Source organism: Drosophila simulans, chromosome 2R, assembly GCF_016746395.2.
Source record: "Drosophila simulans strain w501 chromosome 2R, Prin_Dsim_3.1, whole genome shotgun sequence".
NCBI lineage: Eukaryota > Metazoa > Arthropoda > Insecta > Diptera > Drosophilidae > Drosophila > Drosophila simulans.
The window spans coordinates 18,172,862-18,195,055 of NC_052521.2; the positions used below are offsets into that span (position 1 = coordinate 18,172,862).

The 22,194-nt window shown below is 46.2% G+C and overlaps 6 protein-coding genes across 30 annotated transcripts; 3 read left to right on the forward strand and 3 right to left on the reverse strand.

Annotated features, from left to right (window-relative positions):
• Window positions 1-24: 24 nt before the first annotated feature.
• Window positions 25-1,922, reverse strand: LOC6735470 (CDK5RAP3-like protein). Its single transcript, XM_016181465.3, has 4 exons — window positions 1,768-1,922; window positions 1,531-1,705; window positions 637-1,479; window positions 25-582 (listed from the first exon to the last, which is right to left on the reverse strand). Exons 1-4 carry the CDS (start codon window positions 1,771-1,773, stop codon window positions 77-79), a joined length of 1,530 nt encoding a protein of 509 aa, XP_016028775.1. The 5' UTR covers window positions 1,774-1,922; the 3' UTR covers window positions 25-76.
• A 114-nt stretch (window positions 1,923-2,036) lies between these two features.
• Window positions 2,037-4,224, reverse strand: LOC6735471 (transcription factor grauzone). Its single transcript, XM_002082374.4, has 5 exons — window positions 3,994-4,224; window positions 3,149-3,915; window positions 2,876-3,085; window positions 2,436-2,811; window positions 2,037-2,379 (listed from the first exon to the last, which is right to left on the reverse strand). The coding sequence occupies exons 1-5, from the start codon at window positions 4,114-4,116 to the stop codon at window positions 2,143-2,145; spliced, it is 1,713 nt and encodes a 570-aa protein (XP_002082410.2). The 5' UTR covers window positions 4,117-4,224; the 3' UTR covers window positions 2,037-2,142.
• A 10-nt stretch (window positions 4,225-4,234) lies between these two features.
• On the forward strand, window positions 4,235-7,898 carry LOC6735472 (U2 snRNP-associated SURP motif-containing protein). The gene is made up of 12 exons (XM_002082375.4): window positions 4,235-4,371; window positions 4,431-4,547; window positions 4,604-4,890; window positions 4,948-5,366; window positions 5,438-5,619; window positions 5,682-5,725; window positions 5,792-6,124; window positions 6,183-6,425; window positions 6,480-6,663; window positions 6,723-6,975; window positions 7,035-7,396; window positions 7,453-7,898. The coding sequence occupies exons 1-12, from the start codon at window positions 4,315-4,317 to the stop codon at window positions 7,843-7,845; spliced, it is 2,874 nt and encodes a 957-aa protein (XP_002082411.2). The 5' UTR covers window positions 4,235-4,314; the 3' UTR covers window positions 7,846-7,898.
• Window positions 7,899-7,909: 11 nt separating this feature from the next.
• On the reverse strand, window positions 7,910-9,711 carry LOC6735473 (E3 ubiquitin-protein ligase RMND5A). The gene has a single exon (XM_016181464.3). The coding sequence runs from the start codon at window positions 9,461-9,463 to the stop codon at window positions 8,165-8,167; it is 1,299 nt and encodes a 432-aa protein (XP_016028776.1). The 5' UTR covers window positions 9,464-9,711; the 3' UTR covers window positions 7,910-8,164.
• Window positions 9,712-10,044: 333 nt separating this feature from the next.
• On the forward strand, window positions 10,045-17,303 carry LOC6735474 (resistance to inhibitors of cholinesterase protein 3). 25 transcript variants are annotated; one of them, XM_016168594.3, is made up of 12 exons: window positions 10,045-10,197; window positions 11,488-11,911; window positions 12,052-12,171; window positions 12,505-12,659; window positions 13,411-13,551; window positions 13,609-13,735; window positions 13,928-13,948; window positions 14,307-14,551; window positions 15,828-15,977; window positions 16,053-16,145; window positions 16,359-16,508; window positions 16,563-17,303. In XM_016168594.3, the coding sequence occupies exons 2-12, from the start codon at window positions 11,716-11,718 to the stop codon at window positions 16,695-16,697; spliced, it is 1,533 nt and encodes a 510-aa protein (XP_016028781.1). In that variant the 5' UTR covers window positions 10,045-10,197; window positions 11,488-11,715; the 3' UTR covers window positions 16,698-17,303. The 25 variants fall into 25 exon arrangements, 22 of the variants coding, with proteins under 22 accessions (XP_016028781.1, XP_039148258.1, XP_016028809.1 ...); XM_039292324.2 differs by having other exon boundaries at window positions 10,054-10,212; XM_016168584.2 differs by lacking the exon at window positions 10,045-10,197 and adding an exon at window positions 10,946-11,074.
• A 75-nt stretch (window positions 17,304-17,378) lies between these two features.
• LOC6735475 (NADH dehydrogenase [ubiquinone] 1 alpha subcomplex subunit 11) lies at window positions 17,379-18,463 on the forward strand. Its single transcript, XM_016168615.3, has 4 exons — window positions 17,379-17,522; window positions 17,708-17,970; window positions 18,029-18,123; window positions 18,184-18,463. Exons 2-4 carry the CDS (start codon window positions 17,714-17,716, stop codon window positions 18,342-18,344), a joined length of 513 nt encoding a protein of 170 aa, XP_016028814.1. The 5' UTR covers window positions 17,379-17,522; window positions 17,708-17,713; the 3' UTR covers window positions 18,345-18,463.
• The last annotated feature ends 3,731 nt before the right edge of the window (window positions 18,464-22,194 follow it).

Below are 22,194 nucleotides of genomic sequence, written 5' to 3' on the forward strand. Positions count from 1 at the left end.
AAAAAATTTACAAAGCCGTCTTTGTCCTTTGTCCATTTACCACTTTATTTTTAACAAACAGCCAACAAAAGTTACATTAGTTAACACCTCCCATCAAGTTGACCACCCGGTTCTTGTAACGCTTAGATATATCCTTCTCGATGTGCGACTGCAGCGTGCGAGTCTGGGCAATCAACTCCTCCAGCACGGGATTAAGCTGCTGCCGCTGCTCCCGCAGCTCGATGGTGCACTGCTTGAGCGCATCTCGCGTGGCGCGCAGCTTCTCCACGGCCTTTGTCATTTGCTGCAGCTTGTTGGCCAGCATATTGGCATACTTGGGGGAGTGCTTCAGTTGGAAGAGGTGCCGCGTCTGCTCGTCGGAGGACTGCTTGATGATTTTCTCCACGGACACGAGTATCTTCCAGATGCTCTCACCGTCGTGGGTGGCAATGTTGTCCATCAGCGAGAACATGATGTCGCTGGAGGATTCCAGCTGCTTGAGCTCGTAGATACGCATGCGTAGGAATGATTCCAGTTCGAAGATTTCGTCCAGGAAGCGATCGCGATAGTTGGGCGAGTCCAGCAAAGTGTAGGCCTGATCGCCTGAAACAACAAATCATTAACCGTCATAAAATCGAGTATAATATAGGATCTTACCCTTGGCAGTTCCGCCATCCATGCCGGTGCCCTCCACCACGATGCCGTACTCCTCGACGGGAATGTCAAAGTTGATCTCCACCGCATTGGTGGGTGCACTCTCAATGCCCCAGTCGATGTTGCCGCCGTCGCCTTCCGGCAAGTCCCCGCTGCCGAAGTCCCCGTAGTCAATAATCTCAGCCGAAACGGTCGACGAAGTTCCACCGTTGTCATCCGTTCCAAAATCAATCTCCGCCACAGCATTGTCATCCTTGCTGGCGATGCCCTCGCTGAGATTTAGCCGAATGGGCGGCTCCTCGACGGCCAAGGGTGCTTCCTTGTGGATGTACTGGTACACGGTGGTGTTGCCGAACTCTACCAGGTGGCTCAGGATAGGCAGCACCTGCTTGTTGCCGCTGACCTCGGCGTACATGTCGATGCCCGGCTGAATATTGGCAATGCCCACCAGCGACTTGGCGTATAGTTCCGATAGACCAGCTAGAACCTGGACGAACTCGTCATGCAGATTCTCGCCCTTGACGCCAAGTTTGTCCAGCAGAGCCGAGTGGTCGGCCAGGATTTGGCTCTCGGGCTTGTTCAGATCGTGCGCTCGCTTCTGGGTCTCGTCCGCCTGCTGCTCCAGCCTGGCCATCTGCTTGCGCACTCCGGGAATCTCGTAGTTCACATTGCGCACGAAAATCTGAGCCGTTTCGGCCAGGTAGGTGGCATTCTTTTCGTAAAGGCGGCTAATCTCTTGCCAGTCTTTCATGCGTTGGCTGCCGTAGGTGCCAAACACGCTCTTGGTGTCCTTCTCCGTCTGCTTAAGGATCTCAATGATCTCCTTCACATGGTAGTAGTTGATATCTGCAAGTGGGACACATTAGTGGCATTGCTTTCGGGGCACTGGGCACCTACTTGTCCGGGCCAACAGCTTGATTAGTTGCTCATTGGAGGGCATGTCCTGCAGGGCGTTGCTAATCTTCTTGTGGATCTCCCTAATTTCCTGCTGCACATTCTTGGGCACAATCCTGCGGCTGATCAGCCAGTCCTGCAGCTTCAGCGTGTGTATGTCGATGGGGATCTCGGACTCCTGCTCAAATAAACTGCTGGTAAGCGAAATATTCCCAATGATTTCGTTAATAAATTGCTTACATTCATTTTAATTAAATGTTTGTCCACGCAGACTGTTTTCTATTATTTTGGCAGCTGGCAGTGTGACCAGTCTACTGTAATAAACAAAGCGGATACTTCAACCATAATACCTATTTTTTTCCAATTGAAAAATCCAAAACATTCACACTGCAAATTTTGTAAATTTCAATTTTAATTTCTGACCGTAGCTAAATAAAACATTTAAATTAAAAAATTTAATTAAAAGGTAAATAGCTATGGAACCCATCAACATGTCAACAAACCGCTCGTCCTTTCAAATAATTCCTATTATACATATATTTTGTTTTCAAACAAAGGTCAATCAAAAACTAAGCAATGGTTTCCGCAAATCGATTTCCTTAAGCATTTCCGGGCCTAACCCGAATAGTCATTGGCAATAGCTGCGGCATCGGCATCGTCCCGGAACATTTGCGCCACTTGGGCGCTGGGCAGGACCTTCTGTGAGCTACCGGTCTTGGTCTTTCGCCAGATGTCCCACTCCACCGGATGCATTTTCTTCTTGTGGGAGTGCATGTTGGCGTTGGAGTTGAAGGTGCGGGGACAGAAGGGACACTTGTAGAGTGGCTCGCCGGTGTGCTGCGCCATATGCTCCTGGAAACACCAATCACATTAGTAAAATACACATTTGGTTAGGTGAATTATCCAACCTTAAGGCTGATGTCCTTCTTGAAGGTTTTGCCACACTGCTCGCAGGTGTAGATCACATTCGAGTGGGAGTAACGCTTGTGACCGATCAGCGCGCGGGAGTTCTTGCAGCTCTTGCCACACTCTGAGCAGATAAACAGCTTACCCTCGTCGTTGTGGCGCCTCAAATGCTGCTTGAGATTGTCCTCGTCCTTCAGCCAGCTCTCGCAGTCCGGACGCGGGCACTTGATCCGTGGTCCGCTCTCCTCGAAGTGCAGGCGAACGTGCTTTTCGAAGACGGCCTTGTCCTTGATCTTCTTGCCGCACACATGGCAGATATTGGCCGCCTTGCGGTGCTGCATGCTGATGTGGACCTGCATGTGGTACTCCGTGGCAAAACTGTGGTCACAAGAAGAAGAACGATTAGCATTGGAAACACTGCCGTTTGGCTGGCGAGGCTCACGCATTGTGTTTGGGGCACTGCGGGCAGATGAACTTGCGCTCGTTGACGGGCACATGGGAGCCCTTGTGCAGCTCGAGCAGGTTGCGTCGCGAGAAGCGTTTGCCGCAGTCCTCGCACTGGAAGTCGCACTCCTCGTCTGGAACGTGGTGGACCAGCCAGTGGGCACGCAGTACGCTGGAATTGGCGAACACCTTACCGCAGTCCTTGCATCTGCCGGAAAAGAAAGCTAATTGTCAAATCGCTTTGGATTTTGGTATGGTAGGAGAGACCCACTTGATGTACTCGGGATTCTCATGCCTCCTCGCATGCTCCTGGATGAGGCAGCGCTTGTTGAGCTTGCGTCCGCAGCACTTGATGTAGGGTCGCTCGTCCGGATGCTTGTCCTTGAAGTGCTCGCGGATGCCGTCGAAGTCCTCGGCCAGGAATATGCACAGCTCGCAGCCCATGACTATGTAGCGCTTGATCAGTTCCTCGTCCTCTTTGCAGAACGGTGGCAGGCGTTCCATCTTGAATATCCTCTTGGGCGGTCCCCGCTTGGCCACCATCTTCTCCTTCCCCTTCCTGCCCACCGCCACCGTTCCTCTTTTCGTTTTAGCCGGCTTGGTCATGTCCCGTTTTCGTTTGCGTCCACTTCGGGTCACGATCAGGTCGTCGGTGTCATCATCTTCGTCGTCCTCGTAGTCGTCATCCTGTTCATTGTTGGCATCCTCAAAGAGTAATTCCATGTCGGGTGACTGTCGCTCGGTTTTGATGCCCACCTTGCTGTCTTCTGGGGACATGGGCTGGCTAAGGTCCAATTCGTCGAGGGGATTCACATTCAGCTGGGCACCGACATCGTTGTCGACGGCAAGGACGTCGGCCGGCATGAGCACCTCCTCCGGCCAGGAGGTGTTCACCATCTCCGGATCCTGCTTGAACTTGGAGGTGGTGGCGTATATCACCTGGGCCTCCTGTATGGACACGTAGAACTGATGGAACTCGGACACCTGCGTCCAGCAGACGTTGCAGATAACCTTGGATATCTCGTCGTTGGGCAGTACCTGTACGGCATTCCGGAGACGAGATGGTGGTAAAAAAAGATTCCCAGGCACAAAAGTGGGTGGAGGGCAGCAGCTTACCTCGAACCAGAAATGCTGGCGCAGCACCTCCGCCACCTTGCTTTCGCCCGAGTCCACATCGAAGATCTGTAGACACATCTGGGCGCCGCTCACTCCGCGTAAACAGAGGCGGCAGATATCCATTTCGCATTTATTTGATAAAACTACAATAAAAAGTAGTCATTTACATAGCTCTGTCGATAACTCCCATCGCAACTATCGGCTGCATCGTGATTTGTTCGCTGTTCATACTGTGCACTGGTTGTACAACGTCGGCCACACTGGCAATTGCTGGTTTTCTTATTTTCGTATTCCTGATAATGTGCATATTGTGTGGAAAAGATGAGTAAACAAGGGAATAAAAGCAAGGATTCGGCTGCCGCATCCGCCACTTTAAAAGTAAAGGTGTCCTGAGTAGCCGGAGAAACGAGCCTAACATTTTCCGGTCTTGTTTCCAGCGGATAAGCGAAAAGAAGTTGGAGGCATTCACGGTGGGCACCTTCTCCAAACGACAATTGTCCAAAAAGGAGCTTGAGGACCAGAAGAAAAAGGAGGATGCAGCTGCTGCGGCACATGTATGCGACTCCAGCTATTCCCTCCTCCACGCATTATAACCCAATACGATTTTTAGGCCTTCAAAGAGTTCGTAGAGACCTTCCAAGATGCACCCACCCCCTCCTCGAAAGTTTGGGTCAAAGCCGGCACCTATGATGCAGGATCCCGGCGGGAGGACAAGTCGGAGAAGGGCAAGCTATACAAGCCGGTCTCCAAGCTGATGGAAAAGGGCTCCTCCGACAAGGTCGAGGATTACGCCAAGACCCTGGCCTCGGATCTTAAAAAGGACTCGGGTCCATTGAAAAAGAAAAACCAGGAGAAGAAAAAGAGTAACTTGGAGCTGTTCAAAGAGGAATTGAGACAGTAGGACCACTTGTTAGTGCATGTGTGTATTCCATACTAATTGTTTTATGCCCACAGGATTCAAGAGGAGCGTGAGGAGCGCCACAAGTACAAGCACATGGCCTCAAGCCATTCCGCACCAGCACAGCAACCAGCAGCATCAGCTGCTCCTGTGCCCAGCAGCAGTGCCTCCACCACCTCCCAGAACTCAAGCAGCTCAAAGGAGTCTGGTTCGTTTGACACGGGCGATCCAAATACCACAAACCTGTACCTGGGCAACCTGAACCCCAAGATATCCGAGCAGCAGCTCATGGAAATCTTTGGCCGATACGGTCCCTTGGCCAGTATCAAGATCATGTGGCCCCGCTCCGAGGAGGAGAAGCAAAGGGGACGCAACTGCGGCTTTGTGGCCTACATGAGCCGCAAGGATGCCGAAAGGGCACTCAAGACTCTGAACGGGCGCTACATCATGGGCTACGAGATGCGTCTAGGATGGGGTAATCTATCTTATATTAAAGTTCTTATTCCTCATATATCTAAATACTATAACCATTTAATTACCATTCAGGAAAGACCGTGCCCATAATGAATACGCCCATTTTTACACCGCAAGCCTTGCTTGAGATGACCCTGCCTCCGCCTCCTTCAGGTTTGCCCTTCAATGCCCAACCTTCACCCAGTGAAGCTGATGTGCTGCCCAAGAAAAACTACAAGGAGTTCAACCAAGAGGACAAAGAGAATATGGAGCGGGTAAGTAAATAATCACTTGTTGGCTTCTAAATTAATACAAATAAGAATGATCAATTTTTTAGATACTTTCCAAATGCGTCGTTAAAGTCCATATACCCACAGAGAAGTATGAATCGTACTTAACAACATTCACTTAACAAGAACTCACGTTACTGTGCTTTGATTTTTGCAGGGCTGTTCTTAATGTTATCCATCGGATGATCGAGTTCGTTATACGCGAGGGGCCGATGTTTGAGGCCTTGATCATGATTCGGGAAATGGAAAATCCGCTCTTTGCGTTCCTCTTCGACAACGAGAGTCCTGCCCACATATACTACCGATGGAAGCTGTTCTCTTTGCTACAGGGCGATACGCCCAATGAATGGCGGGAGGAGGAATTCCGTATGTTCAAAAACGGACCGGTTTGGAAGCCCCCGATCGCCAACTTCTACACTCAAGGCATGCCAGATGAGCTGGTTGTTGATCCCGACGCTCCTGTGGTGCACAAGGGAGCCTTGTCCAATGCGTACGTTTAGCAAAGATTATCCTCGGAACATAAATATTAATTATCTTTAACGAAACAGGCAACGCAATCGACTCGAGGATTTGATTAGGCACTTAACTCCAGAACGCGCCCGCATTGGAGATGCCATGATCTTCTGCATTGAGCACGCAGATGCGGCTGATGAAATCTGCGAGTGCATCGCCGAGTCTCTGTCAAATGTCAATACATTGGCTTCAAAGAAGATTGCTAGACTTTATCTGATCTCAGATATACTGCACAACTGCACTGTTAAAGTGGCGAATGCTTCGTTCTTCCGTAAATCGTATGTATATAAGTTTATTAAAGCATACTCGTTGTAATACCCCCTATTATTTAGTGTGGAAAAACAATTGTTGGACATCTTTGATAACTTGCATAACTACTACTTGAACATCGAGAGTCGATTGAAAGCGGAGGGCTTTAAATCCAGAGTGTGTAATGTAATCCGCACATGGGAGGAATGGACCATATATCCCAAGGATTTTATGGCCCAGTTGACGGCCAAATTCTTGGGCAAACCTGTTAGTTAATGAAATTCATTACAAATTGTGCGTGTAGTCTAATGGAATCTTGTGTTTAGTACGTCAAGCCAATCAATACCTCCCCTCAAGCCGACGAAACGCGATTTAATGAGGCTCTGGACGAAGATATCGACGGTGCACCCCTTTCTGGAGAGGAAAAGGACGACGAGGACCTAGACGGAGTGCCACTAGATGGAGCTGCTTTGCTTAAGAGCGCCCTGAAGCGAGCCATACCTGATGCAGATGCTGGTACTCCCAAGCGTGACACACCCAAGAAAGATGAATACCTCGATGAAATCGATGGCATACCATGTAAGCAGAAGCACGTGATTTAAACCTTCTTACTATAAGTAAATAATCCTAACTTCCAGTGGATGACGATCTCGACGGTGTACCGTTGGAAAAAGAAACTAAATCGTCGGCTAAGTTGCCTGGCTTCATACCCTCAAAGTGGGAGACAGTTGATCCCCAGCAAGTAGAAGCGCAGGCGATTACCACCAGCAAATGGGACACTCTCGATCCACCAGATCCACCCAAGTTCTTTAGCTCGGACGACGACAGTGGAGAAGACAATCCACAAAAGTACACCGACGAGATGAGACAGAAGTTAAGAGACATTGAGTTGAAAGCAATTCAGTACCAGGACGAACTGGAGTCCGGAAAGCGGCGCCTGGACCCAGGTTGGACTGTTCCCGAACAAGTGGAACAATTCCGGAAGCGATTGCTCAAACAGGTAAGATTTTTAACACACAATAAATCGGATTTAATAACTGAATTCTTTGCGAACAGGACTCGCGATCTGAGGCAACTGTAGACTCCCCGCTCAGCTACATGCACATAAAACCCAAGAGCTCCAAGGTGAGTGAGAGTCCAGCGCTGTTCAGAAGCGGTTCCCGCAAACGATCCCACTCGCCGTTCTCCGGTGCCGAATCCAAACGACGGGACTATTCACCTGAAAGCTCGCGCTCATCCAAATCCACGAAACGCAATCGGTCGCGTAGTCCGTCCAGTTCACCGAAACGATATACAGAGCGGTCTTCTCGCAGCTCCCGCTACGAAACTCCTGCCTCCGGATCGTCGCGATCACGCAGTTCTCCAACCCCCTCGCGCTCCTCTCGCAGAGAAGAGCCATCGCCGCCGAGACATCGCAGCGACAAGCACAAGCACAAACATAGGCACTAGAGTGTGCTCTTCGGACGATTTGTATTTAATTAAACATGGATTCTACATAAAAACACTTTCGTCGTTTGCTTTAAATACACAGTATATATAATTTTAAATCTAAATCGTTTGTTAGGAAGTGGGACACACGCACAACACACGGCCCAGGCAGTTCGATTCCGCTCTGCGAATTTGTCTAAAAACATGAATCTAAGCAAGCTATATTAAAATGGTTACGTTTTGTTAAGGAAAGCCGGTCAACCAACACCAGTCCTCGAACCGCCTGAGCCTGGTCATATAAGCAGTGGTGATTATCATAAGGTGAATACATAGATGTGGCTTAAAAGTAGATGCGAACAGCCTCCTCGGCATTCTGCTCCACGGGGCAGTAGGGGCACTTCAGTATGTGGCCAACACTCAGCTTGTGCAGGGCGTCGTTGGATATGACATGACCGCAGGTCAACTTCTTCGGCGGATTGTCCTCGGAAGTCTGCTGGCGCAATATGGGGCAGGCAAAGATCGAGTGGAAGCGGAATTCCGGCTGCAAATCGATCTCAATGGGCAACTCGTCGCAGCCGTTCCACATGCCCAGGACTTGGCGTGACTGCATCACCTGCTTGATATTGAGCAGGGCGGGCAGGGCAGTGCATCCGGCATTAACGACGACAGACAGGGCTGAGTTCTTGCTGATGCCTAGCAGTTGGCATGCGTCTTTGAGGAATATGAACGACAGTTCGGTCCACTTCTCCTGGCCCAAGAAGTGCTTGTAAGGCGAGTTCTCCAGCCCACTGGGCAGATATATAAAGCTGGCCATCAAGTTGGCTATTTCGTGCTCGTAGCGCACAGCAAACTTCTTGAAGTTCAGTCGAGCGTAGGAGATGGCCTCGCGCTGCGAGTCCAATCCGTAGGAGACCAGCTGCATGAAGCGCATGCGGTGCAGCCGGAACTCAATGAGCGAGTGGCGGTCACTCAGCTGCTGGGAGTACATCTTTGCCCACTTGAGGGCATCAGTCAGATCCCGCTTCTGGATCTTCACCCAAATTCCGTAGATGTCGGCAAACTCGCGCTCTGAGTCGAACACATCCTGGGCATGCTCCGGCGACATCTTGCACTCGCGGATTAGCGTGCGAGCCACATCGTCCATGCCCTGGCGACAGTAGTGCTTGGCAATGGCCTTGTTTAGCAGCATCAGGTTATCCTCGTCCTGCAACACGTCCACTCGCATGGTGGACGAGAAGTCGGCGCTGAAGTTGCGGTCAATGGCCTTGCCGATCTTCGAAATGGAGCCGTGCAGATCGCGGTGCTCCGTGGAGAGTTTCTGCACGCGCTCGTTGCACCTGGCAATAGCATTCCGGACACTCTCCACTTGGCGCTCGGTGAGGCGTTGTGGTGCCGTCGGTTCCGTCTCGACCTGCATGCTTACCCCATCGCCCATGGGATCGTCCTGGGACACCTGGGTGCTGGAGTTCAGAGTGGTCACCAGCTGCTCCGCCCTACTGAGAACCTCCACCAGCTCCGACATCTGTGTGGCTATATCTCCGATGTCGGCTTCCGCGTTCTCGTGCAGCTGCTCCAGTTTGCTGACCACTCGGGTCAGGTCCTTCTCCACCGACGAACAGGCCAACGACTCGCTGTCCATTGTTAGCTCCAGTTTCGTGGGGTGAAAGCCTAGAAACCAGTCACGCCAGGCGCGCGTTCACTTTCGATTTTACAACCTTTTGCTTTCGTGGATTGATAGCACTGTGATTCTTCAAAGTCACGGCGATTTTCGGTGGTCCAGCGGAAAATGCGTATTTATAAATTGTTAATTTTATAACACAAAGAAGACGAAAACATTGGAGCTGGGTGGACCACTCACGATGCTATCGATAAATCGAATAATTTGGATTTCGATAAAGGGCCATAGTGCTGAGCGAATTAATATTTGTAAACTCCTGCATTGTACTTATTACCGTTATATTGGATCCCTAGTTGATCCTTAGTTATAATAGCTATTCCAGCTTAACATCTTAATAATGCATAATAAAACTAGCATTCAACGAACCAAATACAACTTAAACCTTTTGCTTGTGTAACGCTAATAATAATGTTAATTAAAATAAGACTTACAAATATTACAGAATCCTGTATTTAGGCTTTCAAGTAAGGTAAAGGCTTTGTTAAATTTAAACGTTAGCAATATATCGATAGCACTTGCATGTATCGAATGGCAGACAGTGCTGCCCATCTCCGTTCGGTCGACTGAAAAATCAATTATTATTGCTGCTGCTTTCTGGCAGAGAAACTTATAACGACAAACAAACAGTTTGAAATTAGCGTAATTAGATAAGGAAACGAACTTAAAAAAAGTGTTATTCATAAAAAACCAAACTGGTAATTATTAAAAAGGTACCTGGGAACACGAGAGCAATTCCAAGGACAAAATCTCCACACTTTGAATTCATAATTTTTAAAAATAAGTGATGAGTCTTAAGCCGAACGGCATTGAACCCAAATTACAAATGCTGTGCCTCCAAAAATAAAAGCACCGAGAGCTAGCAAAACGTTTTCCAAATTTATGTAGACAGTGACAAGAAAAGGCCAAATTTAAATAAAGGTGGTGGAAATATGAAGATGCTGTGCAAATAACAGCCATGCATAAAAAAAAACAATATTACTTTCGCCAATTTTCAGTCAGTGCGCTTGAAAGCGAAATGGAAAACGGTCGGAAAACTTACCTGCGAGTGTGTGTGTGTGTTCGTGTGTGAGTGATAACAAGAGCGAAGAAGCTGCTAAATGAAAAATATGAAAACACGAAATTTCGCACACAGTGCTGGTCAGCAAACTAGCAGTGATAGCTCAAAAAATTACTATAATTATGGTATAATAATTATAAACAAAAGTATTTTGTATTAATAAACACTTAAATTATTGTCTTAAAAAAAGAATTTTTGAAAAATATTTCAAAAAAAGTTTGGCCAATTTCCCAAGCTGTTATAAATGTATTTTGATTTAGAATCTATTAACAAATAAATTAGAGAGTATTAATATTATGTCGGCTGCTGTAGCGTAGCTCTCGGAAATTCCCGGTGCAGGCCCAAGCTGCAAATCACTTGTCTCATCAAAAATAAAGGAAAATAATGGCCGACGACGATTATGGGGAAAAGCGCGCCCGAATGGTGTGTCGGGTCTTCAGATCTGATCTGCCGAAAATTCGCTAATAGTTTCAAAAATTTGCCTGGCCAGTTCGGGAACAACATTCGAACTTTGCGTAAGCAGTCGCTCTGTCCAGTTTTCTGTTTGTTAATTTTTTTTTGAACCCCTGGGCGTTCAAAAACCGTTTTCCAAAAGCGAAACGAAAGCGTTTGCTTTTGGAGAAGCGTTTAATATTATTTATGCGGTCGTTAATTGTGAAGAGCGAATGTGATTTGTGCGCTGAAAAAGTGAAAATAATAAAGAATTATTAGACGGGCCGAAAAGAGCGAATTGCGCGAGCTAAAAATAAAAAAGATCGGGACCGCTATTTATGTAATAAACTTTTTTGTTTTCCCGCAACATTATTCAAACGTATACAGCATTTTGCGCTGCGATTCGTGACCGATCAGTGATGTGAATACAACTCCAACGAAAGCCGGATCAGCGAACTGTAGCGTGTAACCGATTATGCATCTATGTATCTTTCAGATAATGCTTTAAACGTACAGCAAACCAACCATTAGCCAGCCAAAATGAGCCAATGTCAAAGTTAAACAGCAACTAGAAACACAGCGCATAGTCAAAACAGCTCGCAGGGAGCCATCAACGAACCAAATCGATCAGGAACACAGCAGAGTTGCCTTAGGGACTAGCTTTAACCACGAACCCATAGCCAAACGAATCCAGATAGCCCACGGAATCCGTTTCCAAGCCAAAATGCCCGCTACAGCCACATCCAAGCCGAGAGCTCCGCTCGTCGAGGAGGGCATGACGCCCAAGAAGACCGCCCTGATCATCGTCACCGTGATCGGATGCATTGCCATCCTATGGCCGAAGGTCTTCCATCCCATGATGTTCGGAGGAGTGCCTCCAGCCCAGCCAAATTTCAAGGATCCACGAGCAGCACCAGGCGGTAAGTCAACAGTTTTCACTCTCAACATTAGGAGCTTAGTTTAATGTATTAATTATTGTTTATGAATTATCATCATTATTTCCTTTTGATTTCCTTATGTGGGTGTTGTTGTTGTGTGGGCTGTGCGGTCGATGTTGTAGGATGTTGTGATGTCGTCCTGGACAGGGAGCAGTTCCTGAATGCCACGAAGAAGGACACGATCGAGCCCTTCGGTCCGCATTTGTATCGCAAGCAAATCAATGTTTACACGGGCGAAATAAGTATGTGGCTCGATTATAATTTGCTTATTGGTTTCACTAACGGTGTTCGTCACTACTAACGATCTACAAGATACAATCGATTGAGATACAATCAAAGTTTGGACTACGCGTCGTCTAATTCAGATTTGAAATGCTTATTAAGTTTAAAGTTATCGTAAAACTTTAAGGAAACTTGCGTTGCTTGCATATAACGCTTAAAATGTGAATATTATAAATTTTTACATTATAGTTAGGTGTTTATGTCAATTAATAATATGTATGCAATTTTATAGATACATTTCTATAACACCGCCTTCTTTAATTGTGTTACTAATGAATCCATTGTGGTCGCAGGTCTGCGCCAGGAGCGTCCCGCCCACCTGCATCCGGAATCCATATACCAGGCCATGAGGGAGCGTGGTCGCGCCATTCCCGCCACGCCCACCGTGCCGATTCTGGAACGAAAGACTTCGCCCAGTAATCCGCCTCCGCGGATCGTGGACGGACGGGTGAGTTGGGCTACCATACATTTAACCATACGGTGTGCATTATTCTCCGGACGATAAATCCATAATTATATATAGTTACTGGTCGGCGTGCTGTGGTTGCTGTGATTATAATTACGGCGGGATGAGACATATCCGCGCTCGCATTGGAAGTCATTTATAAATAGCCAAACGTTTATTTTATTCGGATTCGGGTTTTGTTTTTATGACACTGCACGCAAATTGAAGGCAAGAGACAGCGCTAAAGAAAACACAAAAAGAATCTGTAAAGGATGAGTGGGAGATCGGCCGAATGTGCTGCTGCGTATTGAACTTGTGCCAAATTCAGTGCGCCAGTTCCATTTTGCTCTCGTCTCTAGATGCTAGATGCTAGAATGGCCGGGGAGAACAAATCAGCTGTCCTCGCCTCATGTCAAAATACAACGGGGCGGATACGTAATTTTTATGATTACATGGGTTGTCAATAAAATACAATCGATTCCCTTCTTCTATAAAGACAGCAATTCTAAAGATTCTGTAGACAACTGTCTTAAGAAATATTTATGTCAATATACATCGCGGCGGATGCGTGATTTTTATGATTACATGGTTGGGCAATAAGATACATTCGATCTATTACGTAGATATCAGTTCAAAAGTTTCTATAGACAATTGACTTAAGAAACCATTGGGGCGTATACGTGATACATTTAGTATGATCTTGATTGGAGTTGCTATTCTATTTGAATAACCTTTTATTACTAACATTTTCCAGCCTGGACCCATTCCTGGAATGCGTCCACCCATGGGCGCCGGTGCACTGCATCAGCCACAACAGCGAGGCAGCAGCATGGGCTTCCTAATGCCACTCTACACCATCGGCATCGTAGTCTTCTTCGGCTACACCCTGATGAAGGTGACTCCATCTCCTTGGTCGCATATAATTATATTACTAAAATACTCTTCCTTGCAGATCATGTTCAAGAAGCAAGTTCCAAATGATCCGTACGGAGCGGCGCCTCCAAATCCTGCTTTCCGGCAGGAGGTCTTCGGATCACAGAACCACAGCCAGGTGGAGGATTTGGGCGGCAGCAAGCTGGGTGAGTGCCAGGCCAATACGGATGCCATCTTCCGGATTATTACACTCGTAGTTGGACACACACGCACACAAACACACACACAATCTCTCTAGCCACCGCACTCACGAGTCAATCCTAACCGAAAAAAATCGCATTTTGTAATCTTCTGCTTCCGAAAACCCATGCACACCGAAAATCATGCCACGGTATCAGGCTGGCGAGAGCATCAGACAAGTAAGCCAGATATACATAGATGGTTGCATAGATGACCATAGTGTTACGTTCGTATCTTGAGTTTCTAGACCTCGACAAAGGCCTTTTGAGTTTTGAAATATGTCCTCCTCATTTGGTATCGTAGTATCGTAGCGACTATGTGTTCTATATCATTTACCTAGATGTACTCATTCTAGATGTTGTGTGCCTATATACTATATATATATATTTACTAACCCCGAATCGATCACGCCTCCATGGATATATACATCTATTTTGTTGCCACTCCTGCACCCGTGTAAATACTCCTTAGTTTCGTTAGTCCCACGATTGATTCGATTTCCGGCCCTGATTACCAAACCGTACGACAATTTTATAGGAGCTGCTGCAGCCGCCGCCGCAAAGAAGCCGGCCGCCAAGGACACCGAAAAGGAGCTGTACAACGCCAGTGTGTCGGCCACCGAGGTGGCCACCAGTCTGTCCGCCTCGCTGAAGAGCCACCAGCAGCTGAAGGAGGCCGAGCAGCTGATGGAGATCGAGAAGCTGCGCCAGAAACTCGAGAGCACGGAGCGGGCGATGGCCCAGTTGGTGGCCGAAATGAACACCGATCAGTATGAGGCAAAGGTTAGCATCCAGTATCCAGCTTCCTACCATCGTCATCGAATCGGAATGCAGATACAGATACAGATAAAGCTATACAAAGCGATTCAGATACATCAAGTAGCACATCATATATCGTAGTGATTTCAGTTGGACCATCTCGCTGCCATTTGAATTAATATTTGATCTCTTTTGTGTTCTCATTTTCAAGATGATTGCCCTCAAGTTTCTCAAGCGGCAGCCAAACTTCTAAGACAATAATAACCATCATTCAGTTCACATAGAATCAGTCAGTAAACAGACCCAAATCAGACCAACAACAACTCAGATCACAACTAAGTACAACGAACAAAGTCAACTAGATCGTTTCTGTTTGCTATTGGTTTCTAGTGAATAGCTGAATCCTCGGAATGGTTTCTTTTACCCTGCCACATCCCCCCAGAAAAAAGCCTTCAGTTCTAAAACTATGTCACTCTGTCCTTAATCTTCAAGTCTTACAAGTGCATGGAACGGAATTCTCCCGACTCTGTTTCTAAGTTAACCTGCTTGTCTGCTGTCGGCATGCGATATATATCTATAACCATATCTTTTCACATACTCGTATCTACTAACGAACCCAGTCTAAATGTGTTTGCATCTCACTGAGTACTCTCGATCTGAACTAAACTCTTATGATGGGGACATATTTTACGATTCAAAGCAGTCTTTTTCGAAATCTATTCGAACACTCTCCGTAGACCGAAACATCGATACATTGCCAATAATGATAATCGCAAACATCATTCCATACGCAGAGCTTAAATGAAACTACTATATAAATATTCACTCTCTGTGTCGTTTCTACGTTTTTCATGTTTCTCGCAAAACACACAAAAAAAAAAAAACAAACGAATGTAAATTCCAAATTGATACCCTGTACTTTCATGGGGCTAGTTGTAACGGCCATACAAGGTTTGATAGACGCGGCCGACGAGCAATTGAATGGCCAAGACAAGCAGAGGGCGACGAGCGACACTGAAACTGATTCGAATAAGGTTAGAGACCTTCAAAGGGTCCGGCACGGCAATCCTTGAACATATAATTTGTAACGACAACTTAATCTTTTTGTTTATTAACCAAGATCCTGCGACTAATTGAGTTTTGTTGCGTTTCACCTAACCACAACGAATTGAAGTAATTAATGCGTTCGATTTCTGATTTCTTGCGTTTTGAGGCTGTATAGAATTGCTTAGCTCTCACATTCTTCTGCCTGTTTCGAGAGTGTCTTCTCTAACCGCATTATCCTGTGTATCCTGTGCAGAAAAACGACAACGAAAAAACGAGAGAGCAACCAGTAGACAAGCAGAACCTATCCAATGGACATGCAAGCAGCGACCAAAATCCGGAGCAGGAGACCGCGACGAAGGGAGCCAGGAAACGGCGGGATCTGAGCGCTGAACGGGAACTGACGGTAGGCCATCATATACCCTGTATAGCACCTTTCAGTCCGTAGATCTTTGCCGTAAATAATCGAATATTGGTGCAGGTACTCGGCATGGAGTTAACAGCCAGTTGCGAGGGCGGCCACAAGTGGACTGGACGCCCTCCAACGCCTGTTTTCCGAGCGCCAAGCGAACATGTAAGTGCCACTGCCGCACAAACCCCACCACTTTCAAGTACTCAACTTAACTAGACCAGTTCCAACTAACTGCTACCCTAACGCTTTGAATATATCCCTCCAAAAACAGTGATTAAACTGGGCTGTTTCCTACGTTCTAAACCAACTCTGCGCATATGTGTTGAAGCTTTATATAAATCAGAAATACTAAAAAGAATCCCCCTTCGATTTCAGTCCAAATTGGAAGAAAACTTCCCGGAGCCGCAGTCCATTTACTTGGAAGGCGCTTTGGCCCACGAGTCCCAGATTTTGGTGGCCGACTCCCAGATCAAACGCGAAGAAGTCTACGACTCGGAGCTCAATGGCTCAGCCGAGGAACCAGCCGTATGGATAACCCATTATAAACTTTATCAATTAATCAATTTAATTAACTTGCAGATCATTCTTAGCAGCAGAATGACATTGTCATTGATTAATTTGGACGCAAATCAACAAAATGGAAATGCCGGCAAATCCGCAGTGGAAAGTCCTCTGGCTGATGACATCGAAATAATTGGACACGACGAGCAGTAGATCGATTTTTATATATATATTTTGGCAATGAACACGACTTGATTCAGACAAAACTAACTAATTGCAAGGGCCGAGTGAAATTTCGTTGCTAATTTCGTTGAACGACGAACATTATGACTGATTGCCACGAAACAGATTTGCCAATAATTTGATATCTGATTTGTATATATATACATATTGTATGTTTTGATATCTTCGTTTTGATTTTAAAACGCCAACGTTGTGTCTACTCCCCCTAAAGTACTCCTAAAAAACTTTTTTGCTCTTGAAAACCTTACTCATTTTCGGTCAAAACCCAAAGCCAAACTTGCATGTCTCGAAAACTCTTTAGCTCGTTTAGAAAACCGCGTCTTTGTGAACTGCATGATTTTGTGTGAATACTCTTAGTTGAAAGTCAATGCAAAACTAGTCTACCATTAAGCTAAGCGCATATGTATTTCAAGCCGCATCGTCTACTATTATGCATCAAAATCCGTAGCTACTTGGCAATGAAATTACCTACAAAAAACCAATCGATCGCACGTAAATCGTATGATTAAACAAATAAAGTTAGTGCCACGGCGTTTGTGAACCTAGTATAATGAATAAATTGAAAACCGAACTTGACATCCACATGTGTTTTTACTTAATAATAATTCCTTAATATTTTTCAATTTAAGTTTTCAAAAAAATAAGTTTTTCAAACTAACAGTGCTGTAACATTTCGATTAACAGAACGCGCCTAACAGCACAAATGGTGCATTTTCCCATTTGCTTGTGTGTACACACTGGCGAACAGCTGTTTTTTGTCAATCTCCGCCACAATAATTACGTAAATTTCGGCAGGTTAGCAATTTTTTGTATATTCCCCAGTAATTCTGCGCCACTTACCACTAGCCATGCTCCTCAGAGATTGCGATAAGTTCAGGGAACAATCACAAATATTCCTTTTGACTGGATGCACAATGGGTGTTCCGTAATTCTTACGTTTGCTTGTGGCTAATGTTTTTGGACCTCCATACCTTCCGTAGCAAACCATGTCGCTGCTCCGTGCGAAATACTACGACCATCCCGATGGCGAGGATGCCTTTGGCAAGATAGTGGCCACCAACAAGTACGCGCTATCCGCCGGCTTGGCCTGGTCCATGTTCGACGTCCTGACGCTCTCCAAGCCGCAAGGATACCTGCCCACTCTGGGCCGTTTCGCCTACAACACGGGTCCGCTGATGGGCATGGCCACGGCGTTCACCCTGACCACCCTGGCGGCCACAAATGCGCGCGGCAAGGACGACAAGTGAGTAAGCAGCCCACCTGTTGATGAATATTGGTCCTAACCATGTTTGAATTTGCAGAATCAACTACTTGATCGGCGGTTTCGCAGCTGGCGGCGTCTTTGGAGCCTGGAAACATAACCACGTAGCTGGTCTGTGCGCCGGCCTTTTCCTGGGTTAGTCCTCCCACATCCCATAGATTGAAAACTCCAGACCTAACCCAATCCTCTTTCCAGGCATCGCTGGCGTCATCAAGAAGATGTCCATTGAACAAGGCTGGGAGTTCTTCCCAAACACGCCGTTGAAGCAGTATGGTGGTCTGAACATTGCCGAAAACGACTGGACCATCATGGCCGATCCTCCCAAGAACTGGACCACGGAAAAGAAACAGGAGTAAAGAAGGCGTCTAGTTTCCTATGTTTAGTTTAATGGTGATTCGATGAGAGAAAGATTCGGCACTAACCGCTTGCCTTGCAACCGAATAAAAGCCAAGTCAGAAGTGATAATGCCAACGCAGCTGTCGCCAATCCTCGGCTGTCCATTAACCCTATCTAATGGTGCCACAGGCTGGGCTTCGTTAGCCGTCTCGATATGCAAACGACTCGAATGTGTCACAGAAACTTATCAACAGTTGGCGTGAATGAATGACGGCCCAGGCGGTGGTATATCGGGAAAGCCAAAGGGGCCAGCGCAAAAGCAACTAACCAAAACATGGGGGGAAACAAGTCACGCTCGCAGCTCGGCGGAGTCTTATGTGCTGCCAACAGTTTATTTCTTTATTTTCATCGGCCCATTTAAAATCCATGAATGTGCATTTACTCATGTTTTTTGTTTTGGCTCTTTTCACTTGGCGAGGTGAGTCATGCCCCAAGCATACATATGTAAGTATGCTTGGCCATTGGCAAGAGATGCCATTGTACGCATACTAATGTTGGCTCTTAGGCTCTTTTATTGGGCTCTGAAATGGGAATCCATCGATCGAATCTGTGGGCTGCCCACAGGAATTCTGGCGAAGCATCCCAACCAAGCCTTAACCTTTGCCAACCTCGGAATGTTTTCTTCTCGCTTTTTGACGGCTTATTCTTGCTGTTTCTTTTGCTGATTACTTTTGGCCAGATTTATGGCCATGGGGAACGAAAGTTGGTGTGCAGGAGAGGAGTGACCCTTAAGCTGGAGACCGTTAAGTGTGGGCTTATATAAGCGATGCTAGTGCTACAATTCTATTGACGCCGCTGCATTTGATAGCTGCAGTTCTCCAAGATATTCGCCATTAATTTAGCCAGTCACCTTGATCTCTGGTACCTATGTATCCCCACCCTACCTATCCAATGATCTGAAAACCAGTCGAGCAGCTTAGCAGCCAGTGAGCCGAAGTGCGCCAGTGTATCCGAATCTCTGGCTGACTCTGACTAATCTGTGGCAGCTGGCTCCACTCCACACCACTCCACATTACTTGGCTGCAAGCTGGCGAATCTGGCGGGAATGCGGCTGTTGTCGTGGCTCTCGGCAAGCTGGAGCATAAACTGGGGATTTTCGCGATCGCCGCGTGATTTATGGGAGATGAATGCTGCGGGAATGACATCATCATTGGTAATTCGCCTTGGGGGATGCGATGGAGTTTGCTATACATATATGCGCGATCACTTCTTCCTTGGGGAAGCCCGAAGTTCATTAAAAATAAAATAATTGTTTTTACTTTCATTTCCTGCCCGCGCCACATAAATAAGCAGGGGAATGATATGCCCAGGAGGCACAACGAATCGGTAGCCCTTATTCAATTCCAATTAGTGCCGCCTGTTATTGTTCCCAAAACACCCATATCCTCGCGTGACGGCAGGATCTAACACTTGGAAGTATGCTAATTTCTGGCCGGGATTAATTCAACCCCCTGGCCATAAGAGGAGAAAAATGAAGGCACTCAAGTACTCGAAATGCTTTCAAATTAATAAAACAGTAGGCGGTGAGTAAGACTGATATATTTGAAACGTCAAAATATTGAAAAGAGGAAAGGTATTGAAATTTACAATTGGTGATACATGATTAAGTAGTGCAGTTGAGAAAAATGAGGATCATGTAGCATAAACTTAATGCGAAATATACTAATATAATATTTATAAAAGAACTAACATTTTATTGCACCTATTTGGTTTATCTGGCATCGCGCCTAACATTTTGACCGCAACTGTGGCTCGCATGAATGCCAAGTGGTCACGGAGCTCAAGTGGAGGTGGTGGTGGCAAGGAGACGGAGCTGCCGTCGTGGCAAGGCGCTCGTAATTAATCTTGCTGCGGCGCAGGGCGACTGCTCCACTCGCTCCGATGGAGATGCGTTTTCATGGAACTGTGCGGCGTGTAATCCTTTTCATAAAGTCCGCTCAGCGCAGATCGGGCGACACCACGTCAAATTAATCACCATCACCATCGTTGCAACTAAGTGCTGCATCTGCATCTGCATCTCCAACTGCAACTGCATCGAAGGTTATCCACTGACGGAGCCGCTCACAATTCAGCAATTAAAGATCGTCGCGACACACAAAAGATACATTTGTGAATGCTTTTGTATCTCAGTATCTTTGAATCATGAGCACATATGGGTGTTCATTCTTCGTGGCACGTCAATTGGTGTCAAACACCCAAGTCGCTTCAGATTGTTCAGCAAAAACTATTTGCTTGTTGAAAAAGTTGTAAAGAGCTATGAGGTTTGAAAACTCCTAAAATTATTTAAAGTACTTTCTCTTATTGTCATAAATTGGAATTATTTATTCCTTAGAAGATGTATGCTATTTTTTTGTTTGCATATAACCCATTATCATCCGACGATCATGGTTGTTTACGGAATCAGGGACACAATTCATCATTGGACACAAAACATGGCGCGCCACAGCATTTGTCTGTGTTTGGTTGCAATGACACCTCCATCCCCAGCATCTCATGGCCCCGAGAAAACAGACAACCGCCTCATAAGATGCAAATGCAACAGCCGGCGATGGGTATATGTATATATATGGGTATATGGGTATCAGATTCACTTAACCCGATCCGCAACGGGGTCATAAGTGCAGGGTAAATAAAACATTTTACTGCCGCGGCGAACGTGCCGCCCAGAAGACCAGGAGATGGAGCCGCATCCGAAGAAGACGGCGGATGGAAACAAATGAAGTGATTGAATGCGTTGCGCAGACGCAGTTGGGTGGGAGGTTTACATACAGATATGTAAATATATGTATGTACATATGTGTATGTATTCATAGGAGGAATGAGAAGTGAGGGTACGGGAAGCCCCCAAAATGACAGAGGCACGCGTTGGGTTGAAAGATTGATTGGATTTTTGTTTCCCTTCCGAGTTCATCAATTTAGACAATCTAAATGGAAATACTCAAAAAAAAAGAAATGATTTTCGGTGCTGGTCCTACGTCAATTTAACACTCCACCAATCGCATGTTGGAGTAATCGGAGACTGGGGGCAAAGAGCTACTAATCAATCAAATGGATGCGCTGGGAAGAAGATCTTCTTGGTTTCTGCTTCAGAGTAGCAAGATCTATTGCCATTCAAGTTTATACGAAGTTATGCTTATCATATCTGTTTAAATACTCTTACTTTCAAGCAAAAACAGCTCATATTCGAGTATGTTGTATCCCACATTCTTAAATCTCTGAACCGAGCCTATGTATCTTATGTATAACTGAACTGTTCTGCAAGAATTATATAAATGTTCATTGCTGATGTGAAACAGATTTCCATCAAGAGTATTTACTTTGTGGTAAATGCCATTTGATTTGGTAATAAAACTACATCGAATGTTGAAGGGCGTGAACGCAAAGCATGCAAATATGCTGCAAAGGGAGTGCATAAATCAAATAGAAATTCGTCACAAGCGACATTTCAATGCAACCGCAACCCCTCGCAATCCTTCAGATAATTTTGTATGCAGTACGATTTCGCTGCCAAGGGACATGCAACATTTGCTGCAAATGAAGTGAGGCACATGGGCCTTGGGCAGAGCAACTCCAATGCCTGCGTTTTCCAGCTGGAAGAATCGCAATTATTTTCCATTCCAAGCTGTAGAAGGGTTACTGCTCCTTTTGTGCAACTGGAGCGAAGCTCCTCTTTCCTGCGGATTCTCATCACTTTGTTCGTCGGGTGTCTTTGGAATAATAAAGCTGGCAGTGAAACCTCAAGATTTGTATCTTACGAATTTGAAAGCAATATCTAAAGAGATAAGTTTTGAATATCGCTTCCTACATCAA

Bases quoted from the DNA above. Each gene is read 5' to 3' on its own strand.
- LOC6735470 (XM_016181465.3), bottom strand. The intron at 1,480-1,530 runs GTAGGTGCCCAG...TCCCACTTGCAG, and splicing joins CAAGCTGTTGGCCCGGACAA to ATATCAACTACTACCATGTG. The intron at 583-636 runs GTAAGATCCTAT...TTGTTGTTTCAG, and splicing joins GGATGGCGGAACTGCCAAGG to GCGATCAGGCCTACACTTTG.
- LOC6735471 (XM_002082374.4), bottom strand. From the start codon at position 4,116: ATGGATATCTGCCGCCTCTGTTTACGCGGAGTGAGCGGCGCCCAGATG. The intron at 3,916-3,993 runs GTAAGCTGCTGC...AATGCCGTACAG, and splicing joins GCCAGCATTTCTGGTTCGAG to GTACTGCCCAACGACGAGAT. The intron at 2,812-2,875 runs GTGAGCCTCGCC...TTGTGACCACAG, and splicing joins CAGTGCCCCAAACACAATGC to TTTTGCCACGGAGTACCACA.
- LOC6735472 (XM_002082375.4), top strand. From the start codon at position 4,315: ATGAGTAAACAAGGGAATAAAAGCAAGGATTCGGCTGCCGCATCCGCC. The intron at 4,372-4,430 runs GTAAAGGTGTCC...TCTTGTTTCCAG, and splicing joins CCGCATCCGCCACTTTAAAA to CGGATAAGCGAAAAGAAGTT. The intron at 6,426-6,479 runs GTATGTATATAA...CCTATTATTTAG, and splicing joins GCTTCGTTCTTCCGTAAATC to TGTGGAAAAACAATTGTTGG.
- LOC6735473 (XM_016181464.3), bottom strand. From the start codon at position 9,463: ATGGACAGCGAGTCGTTGGCCTGTTCGTCGGTGGAGAAGGACCTGACC.
- LOC6735474 (XM_016168594.3), top strand. From the start codon at position 11,716: ATGCCCGCTACAGCCACATCCAAGCCGAGAGCTCCGCTCGTCGAGGAG. The intron at 12,660-13,410 runs GTGAGTTGGGCT...AACATTTTCCAG, and splicing joins CGCGGATCGTGGACGGACGG to CCTGGACCCATTCCTGGAAT. The intron at 13,552-13,608 runs GTGACTCCATCT...TCTTCCTTGCAG, and splicing joins TCGGCTACACCCTGATGAAG to ATCATGTTCAAGAAGCAAGT.
- LOC6735475 (XM_016168615.3), top strand. From the start codon at position 17,714: ATGTCGCTGCTCCGTGCGAAATACTACGACCATCCCGATGGCGAGGAT. The intron at 17,971-18,028 runs GTGAGTAAGCAG...TTGAATTTGCAG, and splicing joins GCGCGCGGCAAGGACGACAA to AATCAACTACTTGATCGGCG. The intron at 18,124-18,183 runs GTTAGTCCTCCC...TCCTCTTTCCAG, and splicing joins GTGCGCCGGCCTTTTCCTGG to GCATCGCTGGCGTCATCAAG.